This window comes from Coregonus lavaretus (assembly GCF_964263955.1).
Source record: "Coregonus lavaretus genome assembly, contig: HAP1_SCAFFOLD_5411, whole genome shotgun sequence".
NCBI classification, from domain to species: Eukaryota; Metazoa; Chordata; class Actinopteri; order Salmoniformes; family Salmonidae; genus Coregonus; species Coregonus lavaretus.
In genome coordinates, this window is record NW_028162404.1 from 17,429 (window position 1) to 40,395 (window position 22,967).

Here is a 22,967-nt window from a genome sequence, read left to right on the forward strand (position 1 = left end):
TCACCAGCGCCAGTGTGTTTGATGCCTTGGGGCATGTCGTTCCCGTTACCAGGCTCTCTGAAAGGTACCTGCAGTGTTGTGTCCAGACTCCTGAAGCCCTCCCTCAGAGAATGCTGCTTGTAGTAATCCACCAGTTCCTGGGTGTTTAAAACACAGAGAACAAAGAACTAGTGAAAACACACAGGAAATGTGGTGACTTAAAAGTTTAGGGAGGAGGAGGATGAATTGTATTTATTTTTTTCAATGGGGGTGGCATTATTTTATTGGGATGGTATTGTTTTATTGGGATGGCATTATTTTATTGGGATGGTATGGTTTTATTGGGATGGCATTGTTTTATTGGGATGCTATTTTATAGTTTTATTGGGATGGCATTGTTTTATTGGGATGCTATTTTATAGTTTTATTGGGATGGCATTGTTTTATTGGGATGGCATTGTTTTATTGGGATGGTATTGTTTTATTGGGATGGCATTGTTTTATTGGGATGGTATTTTATTGTTTTATTGGGATGGCATTGTTTTATTGGGATGGCATTGTTTTATTGGGATGGTATTGTTTTATTGGGATGGCATTGTTTTATTGGGATGGTATTGTATTGTTTTATTGGGATGGTATTGTTTTGCTGGGTTGGCATTGTTTTATTGGGATGGTATTGTTTTATTGGGATGGTATTGTATTGTTTTATTGGGATGGTATTATTTTACTGGGATGGCATTGTTTTATTGGGATGGTATTGTTTTATTGGGATTGCATTGTTTTATTAGAATGGTATTGTTTTATTGGGATGGTATTATTTTACTGGGATGGCATTGTTTTATTGGGATGGCATTGTTTTATTGGGATTGCATTGTTTTATTAGGATGGTATTATTTTGTGGGGATGGCATTGTTTTTTTTGGGATGGTATTGTATTGTTTTATTGGGATGGTATTATTTTACTGGGATGGCATTGTTTTATTGGGATGGCATTGTTTTACTGGGATGGCATTGTTTTATTGGGATGGTATTGTTTTATTAGGATGGTATTGTTTTATTGGGATGGTATTGTTTAATTGGGATGGTATTGTTTTATTGGGATGGTATTGTTTTATTAGGATGGTATTGTTTTATTGGGATGGTATCTACTGTATGGTACTTACTATTGAATGTTTATGTTTACTGTTTAGAACCTACTGTTGAATGTGTAAGGGATATATGCTGACGTTCTGTACCTTACCTTGGAAATACCTACTGTTGAATGTGTAAGGGATAAATGCTGACGTTCTGTACCTTACCTTGGAAATACCTACTGTTGAATGTGTAAGGGATAAATGCTGACGTTCTGTACCTTACCTTGGAAATAACGGACAACGCAGCAGAGTTCCATTAGTTCTATATTTATGGTCGTGACCCAGTCGTTAGTTTGATATTTATGGATGTGACCCAGTCGTTAGTTTGATTAGTTCGATATTTATGGTCGTGACTCAGTCGTTAGTTCGATTAGTTCAATATTTATGGAAGTGACCTAGTTGTTAGTTTGATTAGTTCTGTATTTATGGACGCAACCAAGTCGTTAGTTTTGATTACTTCTATATTTATGGAAGTGACTCAGTCATTAGTTCAATTAGTTCGATATTTATGGAAGTGACCCAGTCATTTGTTCGATTATTTTGATATTTATGGAAGTGACCCAGTCGTTAGTTTGATATTTATGGAAGTGACCCAGTCGTTAGTTCGATTAGTTTGATATTTATGGAAGTGACCCAGTCATTTGTTCGATTAGTTCGATATTTATGGACGTGACCCAGTCGTTTGTTCGATTAGTTCGATATTTATGGACGCGACCCAGTCATTCGTTCTACATGTTCCATTGCCAGCGGTTCTTATCCCTCGCTTGCTAACTAGCCAACTAGCTACGGCTAACACAGTCACGACCTCTGCAGCCAGAATAACAGCAAAGTAGCTGCATTTGCGTTTGTTTAAGCTGTTTTCTATTGACATTAATTCTGAGCTGATAATGCCCGATTTTGCCTGGCATACCTAGAAAAGTTTGCCTTCTTGTCAGGACACTGGACACTGTTCATTACGAGGAAATCGCATTGCAAACACTAGGCTAAAAGCTAGCCAATATGACAACCAAATTCAAAAATATAAATAGCTGAAAACAGCTGGTCAAAATAGAAAAAAATATGGGAGGATTTGACAGCATAGCGCCACTTGCGTCATGACTGCAACAGTAGGGACCAGAGAATTTCATGTTAATCTCTCAACACGTTAGCTCATCAGATGCTCTAAGAAAATATGTATCTGCAAAAACAAATCAATGCTAGCTAGCTAGCTATGTTTTTCCTTGTTGGACCTGCGTTTACAATGAATACAATTTCGGGTTTGTGTGGTTGTTGGTTTAGCTTTCTGTAACTTTGTAGCAAGTACAGTCTGCATGTGTAGGCGCATATTGCGTCGTGATTGCAAGGTGTCCCGATATCTGTGTATGTGTGTGTATATCGGGGGGTTGGATAAAAAGCAGAAGACACATTTCCATCCGGAATGGACTAATAAAGTATTTATTATCTTTTCCAACTGTCCATTATCTGGTTTTAGAATGCCCTTCTAGCCAATCAGAAACTAGTATTCAACAATGCTGTGGTATAATTCTGTATACTGTATGGCGTGCTAAATTGCAAAGTGGGACCTAAACATGACTTACCAACACAGTCTTAAACAGCCTGGTCTCTGCGATGTAAAAGCATCCATTCTTGGTCAGGATCTTGATGTGCTTGACTTCGTCGTCGAACCTGTGGGCAGAGAACGGCCAAGCTTTAGCTAGGCTTTAACTCAATGGCCTAACTCAGTCTTGTGTGTGCAGGACACACAGGTTCGAACCAAGTCGCTTACACATGTTCATATAGATGGCATCAGGCATGTTGTCAGCTGTTATAGGCCCCAGTCAGAGGGAATCATGTACACATATACAGTTGAAGTTGGCAGTTTACATACACCTTAGCCAAATACATTTAAACTCAGTTTTTCACAATTCCTGACATTTAATCCTAGTAAAAATTCCCTGTCTTAAGTCAGTTAGGATCACCACTTTATTTTAAGAATGTGAAATGTCAGAATAATAGTAGAGAGAATGATTTATTTCAGCTTTTATTTTTTTCATCACATTCCCAGTGGGTCAGAAGTTTACATACACTCAATTAGTATTTGGTAGCATTGCCTTTAAATTGTTTAACTTGGGTCAAACTTTTCGGGTAGCCTTCCACAAGCTTCCCACAATAAGTTGGGTGAATTTTGGCCCATTCCTCCTGACAGAGCTGGTGTAACTGAGTCAGGTTTGTAGGCCTCCTCAGTTCTGCCCACACATTTTCTATAGGATGAACCAGACTTGTGGAGGTCTACAATTTTTTTTCTGAGGTCTTGGCTGATTTCTTTCAATTTTCCCATGATGTCAAGCAAAGAGGCACTGAGTTTGAAGGTACAGCTTGAAATACATCCACAGGTACACCTCCAATTGACTAAACTAATGTAAATTAGCCTATCAGAAGCTTCTAAAGCCATGACATCATTTTCTGGAATATTCCAAGCTGTTTAAAGGCACAGTCAACTTAGTGTATGTAAACTTCTGACCCACTGGAATTGTGATACAGTGAATTATAAGTGAAATAATCTGTCTGTTAACAATTGTTGGAAAAATTACTTGTGTCATCCACAAAGTAGATGTCCTAACCGACTTGCCAAAACTATAGTTTGTTAACAAGAAATGTGTGGAGTGGTTGAAAAACGAGTTTTAATGACTCCAACCTAACTGTACGTAAACTTCAGACTTCAGCTGTACATAGGATCCAACATGAGACAGTTATGCTGCCCTGTTGTATGTATGTTTCTCTCCACTGCCCTGTTGTATGGATGTTTTTTATTATGGATGAGGAAAATACGGTAACGTTGCAAAATGAGTTATACATAATGGATATATGTTGAGTTATACATTATTAATTTATGTTGAGTTATATACTGTTCTGTTATACATTGAGATGGATGAGGCCCCTGTTTGGTGAAGGCTATGCTCTTCACACATATAAACACACACACCAGGCCTCCAGATAACAATCTGAAGCAGTAGGACACACACACAAGGTATAAGCAGTATGACGGCCGATTAGGATTGGAACGTTCAGAAAATACATCAAAGCAGAACACAGTCCAACATAGAGTCCACCTTGACAACCATAGAGTCCACCTTGTCAACCATAGAGTCCACCCTAGAGTCCACCTTGTCAACCAAAGAGTCCACCTTGTCAACCAAAGAGTCCACCTTGTCAACCATAGAGTCCACCTTGTCAACCATAGAGTCCACCTTGTCAACCATAGAGTCCACCTTGTCAACCATAGAGTCCACCTTGTCAACCATAGAGTCCACCATAGAGTCCACCTTGTCAACCAAAGAGTCCACCTTGTCAACCAAAGAGTCCACCTTGTCAACCAAAGAGTCCACCTTGTCAACCAAAGAGTCCACCTTGTCAACCAAAGAGTCCACCTTGTCAACCAAAGAGTCCACCTTGTCAACCAAAGAGTCCACCTTGTCAACCATAGAGTCCACCTTGTCAACCAAAGAGTCCACCTTGTCAACCAAAGAGTCCACCTTGTCAACCATAGAGTCCACCTTGACAACCATAGAGTCCACCATAGAGTCCACCTTGTCAACCAAAGAGTCCATCTTGACAACAATTAAAGAGTCCACCTTGACAACCAAAGAGTCCACCTTGACAACCATAGACTCCACCTTGACAACAACCAGAGTCCACCCTGATAACCATAGAGTCCACCTTGACAACCATAGAGTCCACCCTGATAACCATTGATCCACCATGATAACCATAGAGTCCACCTTGACAACCATAAAGTCCACCTTGACAACCATAGTGTCCACCTTGACAACCATAGAGTCCACCATAGAGTCCACCTTGTCAACCATAGAGTCCACCTTGACAACCATAGAGTCCACCATAGAGTCCACCTTGACAACCATAGAGTCCACCTTGACAACAATTAAAGAGTCCACCTTGACAACCATAGAGTCCACCTTGACAACAACCAGAGTCCACTCTGATAACCATAGAGTCCACCTTGACAACCATAGAGTCCACCCTGATAACCATTGATCCACCATGATAACCAAAGAGTCCATCTTGTCAACCAAAGAGTCCACCTTGTCAACCAAAGAGTCCACCTTGTCAACCATAGAGTCCACCTTGACAACCATAGAGTCCACCTTGACAACAATTAAAGAGTCCACCTTGACAACCATAGAGTCCACCTTGACAACCATAGACTCCACCTTGACAACAACCAGAGTCCACCCTGATAACCATAGAGTCCACCTTGACAACCATAGAATCCACCCTGATAACCATTGATCCACAATGATAACCAAAGAGTCCACCTTGTCAACCAAAGAGTCCACCTTGTCAACCAAAGAGTCCACCTTGTCAACCATAGAGTCCACCTTGTCAACCAAAGAGTCCACCTTGTCAACCAAAGAGTCCACCTTGTCAACCATAGAGTCCACCTTGACAACCATAGAGTCCACCATAGAGTCCACCTTGTCAACCAAAGAGTCCACCTTGTCAACCAAAGAGTCCACCTTGTCAACCAAAGAGTCCACCTTGTCAACCATAGAGTCCACCTTGACAACCATAGAGTCCACCATAGAGTCCACCTTGACAACCATAGAGTCCACCTTGACAACAATTAAAGAGTCCACCTTGACAACCATAGAGTCCACCTTGACAACCATAGACTCCACCTTGACAACAACCAGAGTCCACCCTGATAACCATAGAGTCCACCTTGACAACCATAGAGTCCACCCTGATAACCATTGATCCACCATGATAACCATAGAGTCCACCTTGACAACCATAAAGTCCACCTTGACAACCATAGAGTCCACCTTTACAACCATAGAGTCCACCTTGTCAACCATAGAGTCCACCTTGACAACCATAGAGTCCACCTTGTCAACCATAGAGTCCACCATGATAACCATAGAGTCCACCTTGACAACCCTAGAGTCCACCTTGTCAACCAAAGAGTCCACCTTGTCAACCATAGAGTCCACCTTGTCAACCATAGAGTCCACCTTGTCAACCATAGAGTCCACCTTGTCAACCATAGAGTCCACCTTGTCAACCATAGAGTCCACCATAGAGTCCACCTTGTCAACCAAAGAGTCCACCTTGTCAACCAAAGAGTCCACCTTGTCAACCAAAGAGTCCACCTTGTCAACCAAAGAGTCCACCTTGTCAACCAAAGAGTCCACCTTGTCAACCAAAGAGTCCACCTTGTCAACCAAAGAGTCCACCTTGTCAACCATAGAGTCCACCTTGTCAACCAAAGAGTCCACCTTGTCAACCAAAGAGTCCACCTTGTCAACCATAGAGTCCACCTTGACAACCATAGAGTCCACCATAGAGTCCACCTTGTCAACCAAAGAGTCCATCTTGACAACAATTAAAGAGTCCACCTTGACAACCAAAGAGTCCACCTTGACAACCATAGACTCCACCTTGACAACAACCAGAGTCCACCCTGATAACCATAGAGTCCACCTTGACAACCATAGAGTCCACCCTGATAACCATTGATCCACCATGATAACCATAGAGTCCACCTTGACAACCATAAAGTCCACCTTGACAACCATAGAGTCCACCTTGACAACCATAGAGTCCACCATAGAGTCCACCTTGTCAACCATAGAGTCCACCTTGACAACCATAGAGTCCACCATAGAGTCCACCTTGACAACCATAGAGTCCACCTTGACAACAATTAAAGAGTCCACCTTGACAACCATAGAGTCCACCTTGACAACAACCAGAGTCCACTCTGATAACCATAGAGTCCACCTTGACAACCATAGAGTCCACCCTGATAACCATTGATCCACCATGATAACCAAAGAGTCCATCTTGTCAACCAAAGAGTCCACCTTGTCAACCAAAGAGTCCACCTTGTCAACCATAGAGTCCACCTTGACAACCATAGAGTCCACCTTGACAACAATTAAAGAGTCCACCTTGACAACCATAGAGTCCACCTTGACAACCATAGACTCCACCTTGACAACAACCAGAGTCCACCCTGATAACCATAGAGTCCACCTTGACAACCATAGAATCCACCCTGATAACCATTGATCCACCATGATAACCAAAGAGTCCACCTTGTCAACCAAAGAGTCCACCTTGTCAACCAAAGAGTCCACCTTGTCAACCATAGAGTCCACCTTGTCAACCAAAGAGTCCACCTTGTCAACCAAAGAGTCCACCTTGTCAACAATAGTGTCCACCTTGACAACCATAGAGTCCACCATAGAGTCCACCTTGTCAACCAAAGAGTCCACCTTGTCAACCAAAGAGTCCACCTTGTCAACCAAAGAGTCCACCTTGTCAACCATAGAGTCCACCTTGACAACCATAGAGTCCACCATAGAGTCCACCTTGACAACCATAGAGTCCACCTTGACAACAATTAAAGAGTCCACCTTGACAACCATAGAGTCCACCTTGACAACCATAGACTCCACCTTGACAACAACCAGAGTCCACCCTGATAACCATAGAGTCCACCTTGACAACCATAGAGTCCACCCTGATAACCATTGATCCACCATGATAACCATAGAGTCCACCTTGACAACCATAAAGTCCACCTTGACAACCATAGAGTCCACCTTTACAACCATAGAGTCCACCTTGTCAACCATAGAGTCCACCTTGACAACCATAGAGTCCACCTTGTCAACCATAGAGTCCACCTTGACAACCATAAAGTCCACCTTGACAACCATAGAGTCCACCTTGACAACCATAGAGTCTACTACGACAAGCAGGCTTGAATGCCACTGGCTGGAGTGCTGTGTCACAATACCAGAGGCCCTTGACTCTGCTCTAGAGCCTTACTTCATAGTCTCTAACCCATAGACCGTAGCCGAATAACTGGACAATGTCTGACATATCCCAAAAAAGATTTGGGATAAAAAAATACAGTTTGAATGGCTAACTGACCATGAGAGTGTCCAGTGACATGGCAGTTAAATCCTGGTTCTGTATGTAACAGCTGAAGTTGTAATTCCCTGCTCCACATATGAGAGACAGTGTGGTGTGTTATGTGTGTTAACATCGTCTGTAAGGTAAAAACACAGTCCCAAAAAGCTTTCAGACTCTCTATGGCTCATTGAAGAGGACAGTGTGACATGACAGGTACACCATGGTTCTGGAAGGGAAGAACATGCCCCAGCCCTGCTCCACTTCCATGATGCTGACACACCCACACTCACACCCGCACGTTCTACTTACTTGAAACTGATGGCATACTCGTTGCACTCTCTGGTCCTGTGTCTGATCAGGTAGGTGCTGTTCTCTCTGTCCATCAGCACTACCTCCGCCTGGTGCCTCTCCATCGGCCCCGCAAACCTGACCATGAGAAAACCATGAGATAACCATCAGACAACATCAGATAACCATCGCACAACCAATACACAACCTACGTACAACCATCAGACAACCATCAACCAACAATCACACAATCAACACACAACTATTACACAATCATTAGACAATCACAAACAGCCTACAAATAACCATTGGAAACCCACAAACAATGACATCATGATTACTAACATACGGTGGGGAAAAAAAGTATTTAGTCAGCCACCAATTGTGCAAGTTCTCCCACTTAAAAAGATGAGAGGGGCCTGTACTTTTCATCATAGGTACACTTCAACTATGACAGACAAATTGAGAAAAAAAAATCCAGAAAATCACATTGTAGGATTTTTTATGAATTTATTTGCAAATTATGGTGGAAAATAAGTATTTGGTCACCTACAAACAAACAAGATTTCTGGCTCTCACAGACCTGTAACTTCTTCTTTAAGAGGCTCCTCTGTCCTCCACTCGTTACCTGTATTAATGGCACCTGTTTGAACTTGTTATCAGTATAAAATACACCTGTCCACAACCTCAAACAGTCACACTCCAAACTCCACTATGGCCAAGACCAAAGAGCTGTCAAAGGACACCAGAAACAAAATTGTAGACCTGCACCAGGCTGGGAAGACTGAATCTGTAATAGGTAAGCAGCTTGGTTTGAAGAAATCAACTGTGGGAGCAATTATTAGGAAATGGAAGACATACAAGACCAGGGCATTGAAGATGAAACGTGGCTGGGTCTTTCAGCATGACAATGATCCCAAACACACCGCCTGGGCAACGAAGGAGTGGCTTCGTAAGAAGCATTTCAAGGTCCTGGAGTGGCCTAGCCAGTCTCCAGATCTCAACCCCATAGAAAATCTTTGGAGGGAGTTGAAAGTCCGTGTTGCCCAGCGACAGCCCCAAAACATCACTGCTCTAGAGGAGATCTGCATGGAGGAATGGGCCAAAATACCAGCAACAGTGTGTGAAAACCTTGTGAAGACTTACAGAAAACGTTTGACCTGTGTCATTGCCAACAAAGGGTATATAACAAAGTATTGAGAAACTTTTGTTATTGACCAAATACTTATTTTCCACAATAATTTGCAAATAATTTCATAAGAAATCCTACAATGTGATTTTCTGGATTTTTTTCCCCTCATTTTGTCTGTCATAGTTGACGTGTACCTATGATGAAAATTACAGGCCTCTCTCATCTTTTTAAGTGGGAGAACTTGCACAATTGGTGGCTGACTAAATACTTTTTTCCCCCACTGTGTTAGAGTTGTTGTTTCACCTACCACAGCTGGGCTGAGTAATCCACTGGCTTGGGCACCTGGGAGGGACAGAGAGAAACATGGTTATTTCCAGCCAAATGAGATCAATGCAGACAAGTGGAGGTCATCTGCAGTAATGAGCAATCATCTGTGAAGAATGTAGGCCTTAGAAAGGGTTTATGAAGGCTGATGAAGGTTTATGAAGGCTTCATTAAGTCTTTAAATAAGTTGTTGAATAAGGGTGTTTAGCTTCCATACTTACACATGGGCAGGGCCTAACGGCATCGCTGGGAAAGAAGCCAATCTCTCTCGTCGCCAAGATCTTGCCCTGCAACGGCACATTGCTGTTAGTTAATCACATTATATTAGTCTTCCCTCCATCATCCGTTCCCTCCTTCTCTCCTCCTCCTCCATCTGTTCTATAAATCATCCGTTCCCTCCTTCTCTCCTCCTCCCCCATCTCTTCTATAAATCATCCGTTCCCTCCTTCTCTCCCCCTCCCCTATCTGTTCTATAAATCATCCGTTCCCTCCTTCTCTCCTCCTCCTTCCCCATCTCTTCTATAAATCATCCGTTCCCTCCTTCTCTCCCCCTCCCCTATCTCTTCTATAAATCATCCGTTCCCTCCTTCTCTCCTCCTCCTTCCCCATCTCGTCTATAAATCATCCGTTCCCTCCTTCTCTCCTCCTCCCCTATCTCTTCTATAAATCATCCGTTCCCTCCTTCTCTCCCCCTCCCCCATCTCTTCTATAAATCATCCGTTCCCTCCTTCTCTCCTCCTCCTTCCCCATCTCTTCTATAAATCATCCGTTCCCTCCTTCTCTCCTCCTCCTTCCCCATCTCTTCTATAAATCATCCGTTCCCTCCTTCTCTCCCCCTCCCCTATCTCTTCTATAAATCATCCGTTCCCTCCTTCTCTCCCCCTCCCCCATCTCTTCTATAAATCATCCGTTCCCTCCTTCTCTCCTCCCCCTCCCCCATCTCTTCTATAAATCATCCGTTCCCTCCTTCTCTCCTCCTCCTTCCCCATCTCTTCTATAAATCATCCGTTCCCTCCTTCTCTCCCCCTCCCCCATCTCTTCTATAAATCATCCGTTCCCTCCTTCTCTCCCCCTCCCCCATCTCTTCTATAAATCATCCGTTCCCTCCTTCTCTCCTCCTTCCCCATCTCTTCTATAAATCATCCGTTCCCTCCTTCTCTCCTCCTCCTTCCCCATCTCTTCTATAAATCATCCGTTCCCTCCTTCTCTCCCCCTCCCCCATCTCTTCTATAAATCATCCGTTCCCTCCTTCTCTCCTCCTCCTTCCCCATCTCTTCTATAAATCATCCGTTCCCTCCTTCTCTCCCCCTCCCCCATCTCTTCTATAAATCATCCGTTCCCTCCTTCTCTCCTCCCCCTCCCCCATCTCTTCTATAAATCCTAGACAATTAGCCCACAATGAGGCAGAGTGTCCAACACAGTCACACAGTAACAGTAGTGATGTAGCAGTTCCTAACTGTTAAATCTCTGTGGATTGATGAGGAATAAAAAAAAAATTATGGTTGAGAGGGATGAGGCAAAAGGAATGGCAAATAAGTCTGGCTGCACAACCGATTGGCAAATGTACTGCAAATTGAGAAATTATGTGACTAAACTGAATAAAAAGAAGAAGAAACTACACTATGAAACAAAGATAAATGACAAAGAATGATAGTGAAAAGCTTTGGAGCACCTTCAATGAAATTTTGGGCAAAAAGGCAAACTCAGCACCACCATTCATTGAATCAGATGGCTCATTCATCACAAAACCCAGTGATATTGCCAATTACTTTAATGATTTTTTCATTGGCAAGATTAGCAAACTTAGGCATGACATGTCAGCAAAAAACATCAACGTATAACTGATCAAATTATGAAAGACAAGCATTGTAATTTTGAATTCCGTAAGGTGAGGTGAGTGTGGAAGAGGTGAAACAATTAGTGTTGTCTATCAGCAATGACAAGCCACCGGGGTCTGACAACTTCGATGGAAAATTACTGAGGATAATAGTGGACGATATTGCCACTCCTATATCTTCAATCTAAGCCTAGAAAGTGTGTGCCCTCAGGCCTGGAGGGAAGCAAAAGTAATTCCGCTATCCAAGAGTAGTAAAGCCCCCTTTACTGGCTCAAATAGCCGACCAATCAACCTGTTACCAACCCTTAGTAAACTTTTGGAAAAAATTGTGTTTGACCATATACAATGCTATTTTACTGTAAACAAATTGACAACAGACTTTCAGCACGCTTATAGGGAAGGACATTCAACAAGCACTTATGCAAATGACTGATGATTGGCTGAGATAAATTGATGATAAAAAGATTGTGGGAGCTGTTTTGTTAGACTTCAGTGAAGCTTTTGACATTATCGATCATAGTCTGCTGCTGGAAAAACTGATGTGTTATGGCTTTACACCCCCTGTTATATTGTGGATAAAGAGTTACCTGTCTAACAGAACACAGAGTGTGTTCTTTAATGGAAGCCTCTCCAACATAATTCAGGTAGAATCAGGAATTCCCCAGGGCAGCTGTCTAGGCCCCTTACTTTTTTCAATCTTTACTAATGACATGCCACTTGAGTAAAGCCAGTGTGGATATGTATGCGGATGACTCAAGACTATACACGTCAGCTACTGCGAGTGAAATCACTGCTACACAAGTGTTTTGTTGTTGTGCACTCTCCTCAAACAATAGCATGGTATTTTTTCACTGTAATAGCTACTGTTAATTGGACAGTGCAGTTAGATTAACAAGAATTTGAGCTTTCTGCCCAAATAAGACATGTCTATGTCCTGGAAAGTTTGCTGTTACTTACAACAGTCATGCTAATCACATTAGCACACGTTAGCTCAACCGTCCTGTATACGGGACACCGAACCCGTAGAGGTTAATGTTGCTGGACCCCAGGAAGAGTAGCTGCTGCCTTGGCAGTAGCTAATGGAATAAGGCCTTTCAGAAATTTAAGAACTCTCAAGAGCAGCCTGATTTTGTCAGAGAAATAAAGCACAGAGCAGGATGGATGAAGATATGAGGGGTTACTTTGCTGATAAAATCATTCAGAACAAAAATGACCCTAAAAAGCTTTGGAAATCATTTAAGGAACTAGGCTGTAGTAGTACTACTAAAAACAAACTAAACAGTATTGGACTGAACATCAGCGGGGAGATGGTATATGAAAAAGCTGAGATTGCCAGATTCAACTATTTTTTTTACTTCTGTTGCCAGCAAGCTGGTTAGCAAGCTGGTTAGCAAGCTGCTAACCAGTTCTGGTTTGTATGGAAATGACCAAGTCAAGAAGTGTTATGCCGAGTTAGGGGTTCAGCAAAACTATTTTGCAAAGGTAGCTAGAGCCAAAACAGCCAGTATGCTAGCAGAGATTAAATGCTCCAAAGCCACAGGCCTGTATAATATTCCTGCAAGGTTTCTTAGAGATTCTGCTGAGCAAATTGCCTCTTGTATTACGCATATCGTTAATCTCTCTCTTGAACAAGGCATCTCTACTGTTTTTACTGTACATAAACAATATGAAATATGCTTGTTCTTGTCATCTTTTCCTTTATACTGATGACTCTACACTTCTGGTGTCTCACAAAAGTAAAACTATGTTGGAGAGCATACTTAGCACAGAGCTTACTAACATTAACAAATGGCTTGGAGATAATAAGCGATCTCTGCACTTAGGTAAAACTGAGGCAATTATTTTGGGGTCCAGACCTAAATTGTGTAGGTCCTCTGAAATCAGAGTGGAGCTAGGGGGTGAGGTGCTGACTACTAAAACCTCTGTTAGCTACCTGGGATGCATCCTTGATGGAAGCTTAGGAGGTGTGAGCATGTCCACTAAAGTGCTAGGGAAGGTTATTGCCAGGACTACGTCTTTGGCAAAAAAATCCAAGCTGCTTGATAAGGACTCCGTGAGAGTGCTAGCCACTGCCCTCATTCAATGCCATTTTGACTACACTAGTACTTCCTGGTTTGGCGGCTAATCTAAGTTTATGAAGGGGAAGCTCCAGATAGGGTTAGGGTTACTCACATACAGTGGCTTGCGAAAGTATTCACCCCTCTTGGCATTTTTCCTATTTTGTTGCCTTACATTTTTGGGGGGTTTGTATCATTTGATTTACACAAGATGCCTACCACTTTGAAGATGAAAAATATTTTTTTTCTGGTGAAAGAAACAAGAAATAAGACAGAAAAAACAGAAAACTTGAGCGTGCATATATATTCACCCCCCCCCCCCCCCCCCAAGTCAATACTTTGTAGAGTTACCTTTTGCAGCAATTATAGCTGCAAGTCTCTTGGGGTATGTCTCTATAAGCTTGGCACATCTAGCCACTGGGATTTTCCCCATTCTTCAAGGAAAAACTGCTCCAGCTCCTTCAAGTTGGATGGGTTCAGCTGATGTACAGCAATCTTTAAGTCATACCACAGATTCTCAATTGGATTGAGGTCTGGGCTTTGACTAGGCCATTCCAAGACATTTAAATGTTTCCCTTTAAACCACTCGAGTGTTGCTTTAGCAGTATGCTTAGGGTCATTGTCCTGCTGGAAGGTGAACCTCCGTCCCAGTCTCAAATCTCTGGAAGACTGAAACAAGGTTTCCCTCAAGAATTTCCCTGTATTTAGCGCCATCCATAATTCCTTCAATTCTGAACAGTTTCCCAGTCCCTGCGGATGAAAAACATGTATACTGGAGCCTCAGAGTGGAATGAGTTGCCTCTGCCCATAAAAACAACATCCTCTCTGGGAAGCTTTAAAAAATAAAGTAAAAAACTGTTTGATGTCTTCTGTATGAATGACCCCTATGATGTAACTGCAATGATGAGATAGATGTTCTTCTTCTTTGTTTTTATGTTGTATTATCTCTCTGTCATACTGTGGTCAACCGTGTTGGATCTTGCCCAGCCATCTTGTTTCAAGAGGACCACAGTGGAAATAAGTCCCAAACTTTATTGTGTGTTATCCTCGATGATTTTACTCATGTGCATGTATGGCTTTTTCAAGTTTTATGTGTGCTCGTTTTTCTTTAAATGGTCGAGTTAATAAACTAAACTAAGATCCTTAATACAGTGCATTCGGAAAGTATTCAGACCCATTCACTTTTTCCACATATTGTTACGTTACAGCCTTATTCTAAAATGTATTCAATTGTTTATTCCCTTATCAATCTACACAAAATACCCCCTAATGACAATGTGAAAACAGGTTTTTAGAAATTTTAGCAAATGTATAAATTTTTTAAAACAGAAATACCTTATTTATATAAGAATTCAGACACTTTGTCATGAGACTCAAAATTGTCATGTCACGCCCTGGCTCTGAGGACTTGTATTTGTTGAGTCAGGGTGTGTATTTTCTGTGTCGTGTTGTGCTATGTTGTTTTCTATGGTTGATCTAGAATGTGTAGATCTATGTTGGCCGGGGTGGTTCCCAATCAGAGGCAGCTGTAGCTCGTTGTCTCTGATTGGGGACCATACTTAGGCAGCCTTTTGGCACCTGTTAGTTGTGGGATCTTGTTCCGTGTAAGGTATGTTGTTTGTAGGTTACCTTGGACTTCACGTTTCGTTTGTTATTTTGTCGTTGTGGTGTTTATTCTATATAAATAAACATGTACGCATATCACGCTGCGCCTTGGTCCTTCTCGTTCGTAAACGATCGTGACATGTCATGAGACTCAGGTGCATCCTATTTCCATTGATCATCCTTGAGATGTTTCTACAACTTGATTGGAGTCCACCTGTGGTAAATTCAATTGATTGGACATGATTTGGAAAGGAACACACCTGTCTATATAAGGTCCCACAGTTGACAGTGCATGTCAGAGCAAAAACCAAGCCATGAAGTCAAAGGAATTGTCCGTAGAGCTCTAAGACAAACTGAGCAATCGGGGGAGAAGGACCTTGGTCAGGGAGGTGATCAAGAACCGGATGGTCACTCTGACAGAGCTCCAGAGTTCCTCTGGGGAAATGGGAGAACCTTCCAGAAGGACAACCATCTCTGCAGTACTCCACCAATCAGGCCTTTATGGTAGAGTGGCCAGACGGAAGCCACTCCTCAGTAAAAGGCACATGACAGCCCGCTTGGAGTTTGGCAAAAGGCAACTAAAGAGTCTCAGACCATGATAAACAAGATTCTCTGGTCTGATGAAACCAAGATTAAACTCTTTGGCCTGAATGCCAACCGTCACGTCTGGAGGAAACCTAGCACCATCCCTACGGTGAAGCATGGTGGTGGCAGCATCATGCTGTGGGGATGTTTTCCAGCGGCAGGGACTGGGAGACTAGTCAGGATCGAGGCAAAGCTGAACAGAGCAAAGTACAGAGAGATCCTCGATGAAAACCTGCTTCAGAGCCGCACAGGACATCAGACTGGGGCGACGGTTCACTTTCCAACAGGACAACAACCCTAAGCACGCAGCCAAGACAATGCAGGAGTGGCTTCGGGACAAGTCTCTGAAAACTGTTTTTCCTTTGTATGTATGTAGATTGATGAGGGAAAAAAACAATTTAATACAAGGCTGTAACCTTACAAAATGTGGAAAAAGAAGGCACTATATATCGTCGGGCAGTTGCAGATGGGTTATTAGCAATTTTGGGTGGGTGCGGGTAAACAAACAGCTAACCTTCGCATCACTAACCCACACACAGCTCCAGTTAATCTGCTCCGGAGCAGACTTTAGTGCTGCTTCGTTGGATTTGTACAGCATCTACAACAACAGGCTGGTTTACCACTAAATAATGAATGTGATGAATCCCAGAACAGTGGGAGCCCTCCATGACTGACTATCACTAAAATACTAACTATTGTGTTACATTCACCGCTTCAAGCAGGACTGAAACTGACTGACTGGGGGTTTATCAAAATCATCAGGATAAAGTCTCTTACCAGACAAAACCTACGCCAGCTTTTATCGAGGAACGCAAACCCAGCTTTATGAAATCAGTCTGTATGTCAATCTAAGATCCAGTCCTGAAGCTAAGCAATTATCTCACTTGTCTCTCTCTCTCTCTCTCTCTCTCTCTCTCCTCTCTCTCTCTCTCTCTCTCTCTCTTCTCTCTCTCTCTCTCTCTCTCTCTCTCTCTCTCTCTCTCTCTCTCTCTCTCTCCTCTCTCTCTCTCTCTCTCTCTCTCTCTCTCTCTCTCTCTCTCTCTCTCCTCTCTCACCCCTTTATTACAGTACGAAGTGTGTCTCAGCCCCATGCAACCCCTCTCCTCAATATACATTAGATTGAAAAGTGAATCTGAAGCCCATCTCGATGCTTCATTCAACTTAATAACATTTCATCTGAAGCTGTGGAGAGCCCCTCTCTATTTGTTACGCCCTCGTAAGCTAAAGATTAAACTTATTACCATGGCGCAGTAAACAGGAGCCAGCCTGAAAGATCAAATTAAATTACATTGATTGATTATATTGTTCTGGCTGGCACAGGGAGGGAGAGAGAGGGAGAAGGAGAGAGAGGGATATATATATATATATATATATATATATATATATATATATATATATATAGAGAGAGAGAGAGAGAGAGAGAAGAGAGAGAGAGAGAGAGAGAGAGAGAGAGAGAGAGAGAGAGAGAGAGAGAGCGAGAGCGAGAGCAAGAGAGAGAGAGAGAGAGAGAGAGAGAGAGAGAGAGAGAGGGAGATAGAGAGAGAGAGAGACACAGAGAGAGAGAGACAGATAGAGAGAGAAAGAGACAAGTGAGATAATTGCCTTCAGGGTAGAACAGGGGATATGAAATCTCAATGTTCTGTAATTCTATCCTTTAGAACTCTCGGGGGAACCCGTTGGAAGATTAAGTAGCCTTATTAGAATGTCATTATGGATACTGAAGGGAGGGATAAAATAAATCAACACATTTGCAAATGTGCATTATCATTCACCAAATTCAGAGTAGGCTACCCCCTCCCAGGGTACATAGCCTATACAGAGTTCATGGTAACCATGGTGACCACGCCAAACTTTCACACTTTTCAATTCAACTCAACTCTTCCTCCAGCAGGTTTATTATGGGTCTCTTGGCATCCATTTTCATTGTGTGTGCTATCAGACAGAGATCAGTGAGAGATTCTCCGGTACTTTTGTATATTTTTAGCCAGTAGTTCTGAAAGTAGAACTCACGAGCCAAAAGTTGGCCCGTGAAAATGGTGTACTTCGTCACATATGTGCAGATATGTGCACCACGTCATCGATCTCGCTCCCTGGCTCTGCTGTGTGTGCATCTCGCTAGCTGTCACTCGTATGGCGAGGGCTAAAGCTCATTGGCAGAAACTCGAACTGCTAAGGGGCTGGCCCACGTGGGGGAAAATGTGGGGGAAACGACGCAACACAGCATGCAGAAAACAGTCACTTTCAAACTAGGGATTTTGTTGCTAATTGAGGTAAGACAGTAATTCTGCTCATATATTATGCATGTATAAATTACACATTGACACATCCAGCCCAAAGCGGGAGGTTTAAAAATTGTCCCCAGCAATATATTTTTTAAATAGAACTGTAACAAATGGTGACAGTATGGCTATTATTATTATTATATATTATTATTATTATTATTATTATTATTATTATATTATTGCTACAATATAGCCACATTAGACTAATGTGCCTGTATGTGAGAATGTGTTACAGTTAGTCCCTTACTGCAGAGTCCTTCTCTGGAGAGTCCTTCTCTGGAGAGTCCTTCTCTGGAGAGTCCTTCTCTGGAGAGTCCTTGTGTCTGAATCAGTTTAGTTTCTCTCTCTGTGTGTGTGTAGCACTTGATTAATCAATTTAAGTCACTAATTGGCTAGATCAACTGCTCTGCTCTCACAGGTCTAATCAGAAGAGGCAAGGAAGAAAACAGATAGCATACACACACACACACACACACACACACACACACACACACACACACACACAATTCCTCATGCACACACACACAAACACACACACACACACACACACACACACACACACACAATTCCTCATGCACAGCAGGAGTTTCATCACTCCTGGCTGAAGAAATCAATTGACAGAGCTGAGTGTGTGTGGGTTACCAACTACCAACCACTATCTCTTCTTAATGCGACCTCAATGTAACGGTTATGTGGTGATTCACCTGGAATGAACTGGAAGAGGATGACGACGGAATGTGTAGGTTAAGTCACAGCAAGTAATGAGGAGTGAGGTCACACACACACACACACAGACACACACGCGCATACACACACACACACACACACACACACACAGACACACACGCGCACACACACACACATTGAAGCATACGTTCCTTCCGTCTGACTGAGTCGTCACCCACCTGCCACCAGGAGCTGTGTAGGTTGGCACTGACGAGCTCGATGATGTCCCCAGCATGGATGGTCAATGGGGGGGCACTCTGGGGAGAGGGGATACCACAGTAGTCTCTGATCACCAGCATCCTGGGGAGACCTGGGGACAGAGGAGAGGAGAGGACATGCTGAGACAGGGCTATGGTAGACCTGGGGACAGAGGAGAGGACATGCTGAGACAGGGCTATGAGAGACCTGGGGACAGAGGAGAGGAGAGGACATGCTGAGACAGGGCTATGAGAGACCTGGGGACAGAGGAGAGGAGTGGACATGCTGAGACAGGGCTATGAGAGACCTGGGGACAGAGGAGAGGAGAGGACATGCTGAGACAGGGCTATGAGAGACCTGGGGACAGAGGAGAGGAGTGGACATGCTGAGACAGGGCTATGAGAGACCTGAGGACAGAGGAGAGGAGAGGACATGCTGAGACAGGGCTATGAGAGACCTGGGGACAGAGGAGAGGAGAGGACATGCTGAGACAGGGCTATGAGAGACCTGGGGACAGAGGAGAGGAGAGGACATGCTGAGACAGGGCTATGAGAGACCTGGGGACAGAGGAGAGGACATGCTGAGACAGGGCTATGAGAGACCTGGGGACAGAGGAGAGGAGAGGACACATGACTTCAAGATGGCCAGAGTCGCTCCCTCCTCGACCCCTCTGATGTCTTTTCTTTCCAAAACACTTGAGCGTGCTGTCTCTGATCAACTCTATTGTTATCTCTCTCAGAACGATCTTCTTGACCCTAACCAGTCAGGCTTCAAGATGGGTCACTCAAACGAGTCTGCTCTTCTCTGTGTCACGGAAGCTCTCCGCACTGCCAAAGCTGACTCTCTCTCCTCTGTTCACATCCTCCTAGATCTATCCGCTGCCTTCGACACCATGAACCATCAGATCCTCCTCTCCACCCTCTCAGAGCTGGGCGTCTCAGGCTCTGCACACTCCTGGATTGCATCCTGCCTGGCAGGTAGCTCCTACCAGGTGGCGTGGAGAGGATCTGTGTCTGCACCATGTGCTCTCACTACTGGTGTCCCCCAGGGCTCGGTTCTAGGCCCTCTTCTCTTTCCACCAAGTTACTCTGCTCCATCATCTCCTCTCATGGTCTCTCCTGGGCTCCATCATCTCCTCTCATGGTCTCTCCTGTCATTGCTATGCGGATGACACTCAACTACTTTTCTCATTCCCCCCTTCTGACACCCAGGTGGCGACACGCATCTCTGCATGCCTGGCAGATACAGTATCTCAGCTTGGATGTCGGCCCACCTCCTCAAGCTCAGCCTCGAAAAGACGGAGCTGCTCTTCCTCCCGGGCAAGGCCTGCCCGAACAATGACCTCTCCATCACCGTCGACAACTCCAAGGTGCGAAGAACCTTGCCGTGACCCTGGAAAACATCCTGTCGTTCTCTGCCAACATCAAAACAGTGACTCACTCCTCCAGGTTCATGCTTTACAACATCCGTAAAGTACGACCTTTCCTCAAACAGGAAGTGGTGCAGGTTCTAATCCAGGCACTTGTCATCTCCCGTCTGGACTACTGCAACTCTCTGTTGGCTGGACTCCCCGCTTGCGCCATCAAACCCCTGCAACTTGTCCAGAACGCTGCAGCCTGTCTGGTGTTCAACCTTCCCAAGTTATCCCATGTCACCCACTCCGCCGTACACTCCATTGGTTTTCAGTCTAAACTTGCATCCACTACAAGACCATGGTGCTTACCTATGGAAGAGCAAGAGGAACTGCCCCTCCCTACCTTCAGGCTATGCTCAAACCCTACATCCGAACCCGAGCACTCCATTCTGCCACCTCTGGTCTCTTGGCCGTCTCACGCTCAGCCCAATCAAAGATCTTATCTGTCCTGGCACCCCATTGGTGGAACCAGCTTCCCCCTGATGCTAGGACAGCAGAGTCTCTGCCTATCTTTTGAAAACGTCTCAAACCCCGCCTCTTCGAAGAGTATCTTAAATAAATAAAAATCCTCCCTAAGCGACTCAGGCAGGCATAACTATATTGCTGAGCCCTGCAGAGAGGAGCTGAGGCAAGGGCACAGGGAGAGGCTGGAGAGTTTAACCAGCAGAGAGGAGCTGAGGCAAGGGCACAGGGAGAGGCTGGAGAGTTTAACCAGCAGAGAGGAGCTGAGGCAAGGGCACAGGGAGAGGCTGGAGAGTTTAACCGTGGACGTCCTCTTATCCCTGCCTAGGTTTTTCTTAATGAATCCACCCACTCCAATCCATCTGTCTCCACTACACACTGTCCTTCTTCCCTGGCTCCCACCATAGACAGGAGGTTGGGGTAAAGGCCTTCTTCCCTGGCTCCCACCGTAGACTGGAGGTGACGGTAAAGGCCAATCTATTAACACTAGATTCTTAGAAAGTGGAGTGAATTGTGTTCCATCAGTGTGGATGTTGTGATTATTTACTGTTTGATCGAGTACTCCAGTGTTCATGGTCTGTGTTCGTCATCATCGTCATAATCGTCATAGTGATCTGGTGAACCCTTCTCCTGAGGATCTACTTGGTGAACCCTTCTCCTGAGGATCTACTTGGTGAACCCTTCTCCTGAGGATCTACTTGGTGAACCCTTCTCCTGAGGAGCTACTTGGTGAACCCTTCCCCTGAGGATCTACTTGGTGAACCCTTCTCCTGAGGATCTACTTGGTGAACCCTTCTCCTGAGGATCTACTTGGTGAACCCTTCCCCTGAGGATCTACTTGGTGAACCCTTCTCCTGAGGATCTACTTGGTGAACCCTTCTCCTGAGGATCTACTTGGTGAACCCTTCTCCTGAGGATCTACTTGGTGAACCCTTCTCCTGAGGAGCTACTTGGTGAACTAACTTTGAAGTTTTCAGCTTTTAGACTTTTAACTTGAAGTTGTCAGATGGTTAAATAGGCCACTTTCACAGCACCGGCCTTCACATTAAGTCTTTGTTAAGACTGTAGGAAGTGACACTGTCGAGCCATACTGACCTGGGTCTGCTTGTTTCCGCACCGTCGGAGCCCTCTGTGGAGAGAGAGAAGGAATATAATTCACACGTCACACACACACAGGCATACGCAGACACTTGCACGAACATGCACACACACACACACACACACACACTGAGAGAAACACACACACACACACACTGTGCGATATCAACTTGACCTGCACTACAGCATGAGTCATAGGCGTTCATTCATCCTGTGAACACTGGAGATTTTCTTTATATTTTTCTTACAACAGTAAGACATGATGGGACCTAACAGATAAACATATGAAGGAGGGGTGTACTGTTCATTACAGTCCATCCTACACACACATCTTACCCTTGTGTTACACTTGTGTGATTGTTAAGAAAGAGCGTGAGTAATCTAGTCTCACCCTGTGCCCTGAATCAGGTCTAGCAGAAGAGAGTCAAAAATTAGACGTTCAATGGAACGGAATGGAATGGCTAATACCATGTATTTGGCTAATGGAAAATTACATTTACATTTACATTTACAATCACATGCATTCATCTATCCATTTATCATGTGTCTGTTTGTGTGTCTGTTTGTGTGCGTGTAACATTTCTTAGGCTATTGGAAATGTATTGCTGTGGTTCACCCTCTCTAAGTAAAAGCAGTGGAGCAGTGCTGGTCTTACCTCAGGCCTCAGCGTGGCAGAATCTGAAAGAAGGTGGACAAGTGGCAGAGTGAGCAGAAAACACTAGACAGAATACAATTTTGTAAAGAGACATCACTGGAGCATTTGATAATAAAAGTCAATGGTTCTAGAGGCACATCTCCCTCTCTTACCAGTTCTTCCACAGACGCCCAGTCTGCCCAGACACTCCTTATGAGCTCCTAGTCCACACTTAAGACAGAGATAGCCCTGGTTGAAGATACCCCTGGAGGAGACAGGAGACGTTACAG

At 44.0% G+C, this 22,967-nt stretch overlaps 1 protein-coding gene across 1 annotated transcript; it reads right to left on the bottom strand.

Annotated features, from left to right (window-relative positions):
• Nucleotides 1-4: 4 nt before the first annotated feature.
• On the bottom strand, nucleotides 5-22,721 carry LOC311119290 (guanine nucleotide exchange factor VAV3-like; the record flags this gene model as incomplete). The annotated part of the gene is made up of 8 exons (XM_084194011.1): nucleotides 5-137; nucleotides 2,689-2,776; nucleotides 8,345-8,461; nucleotides 9,763-9,797; nucleotides 10,001-10,066; nucleotides 19,051-19,181; nucleotides 22,041-22,074; nucleotides 22,699-22,721. Coding segments are annotated over 8 exons (627 nt in total), but the record flags the coding sequence as incomplete, so codon positions are not given.
• Nucleotides 22,722-22,967: the final 246 nt, after the last annotated feature.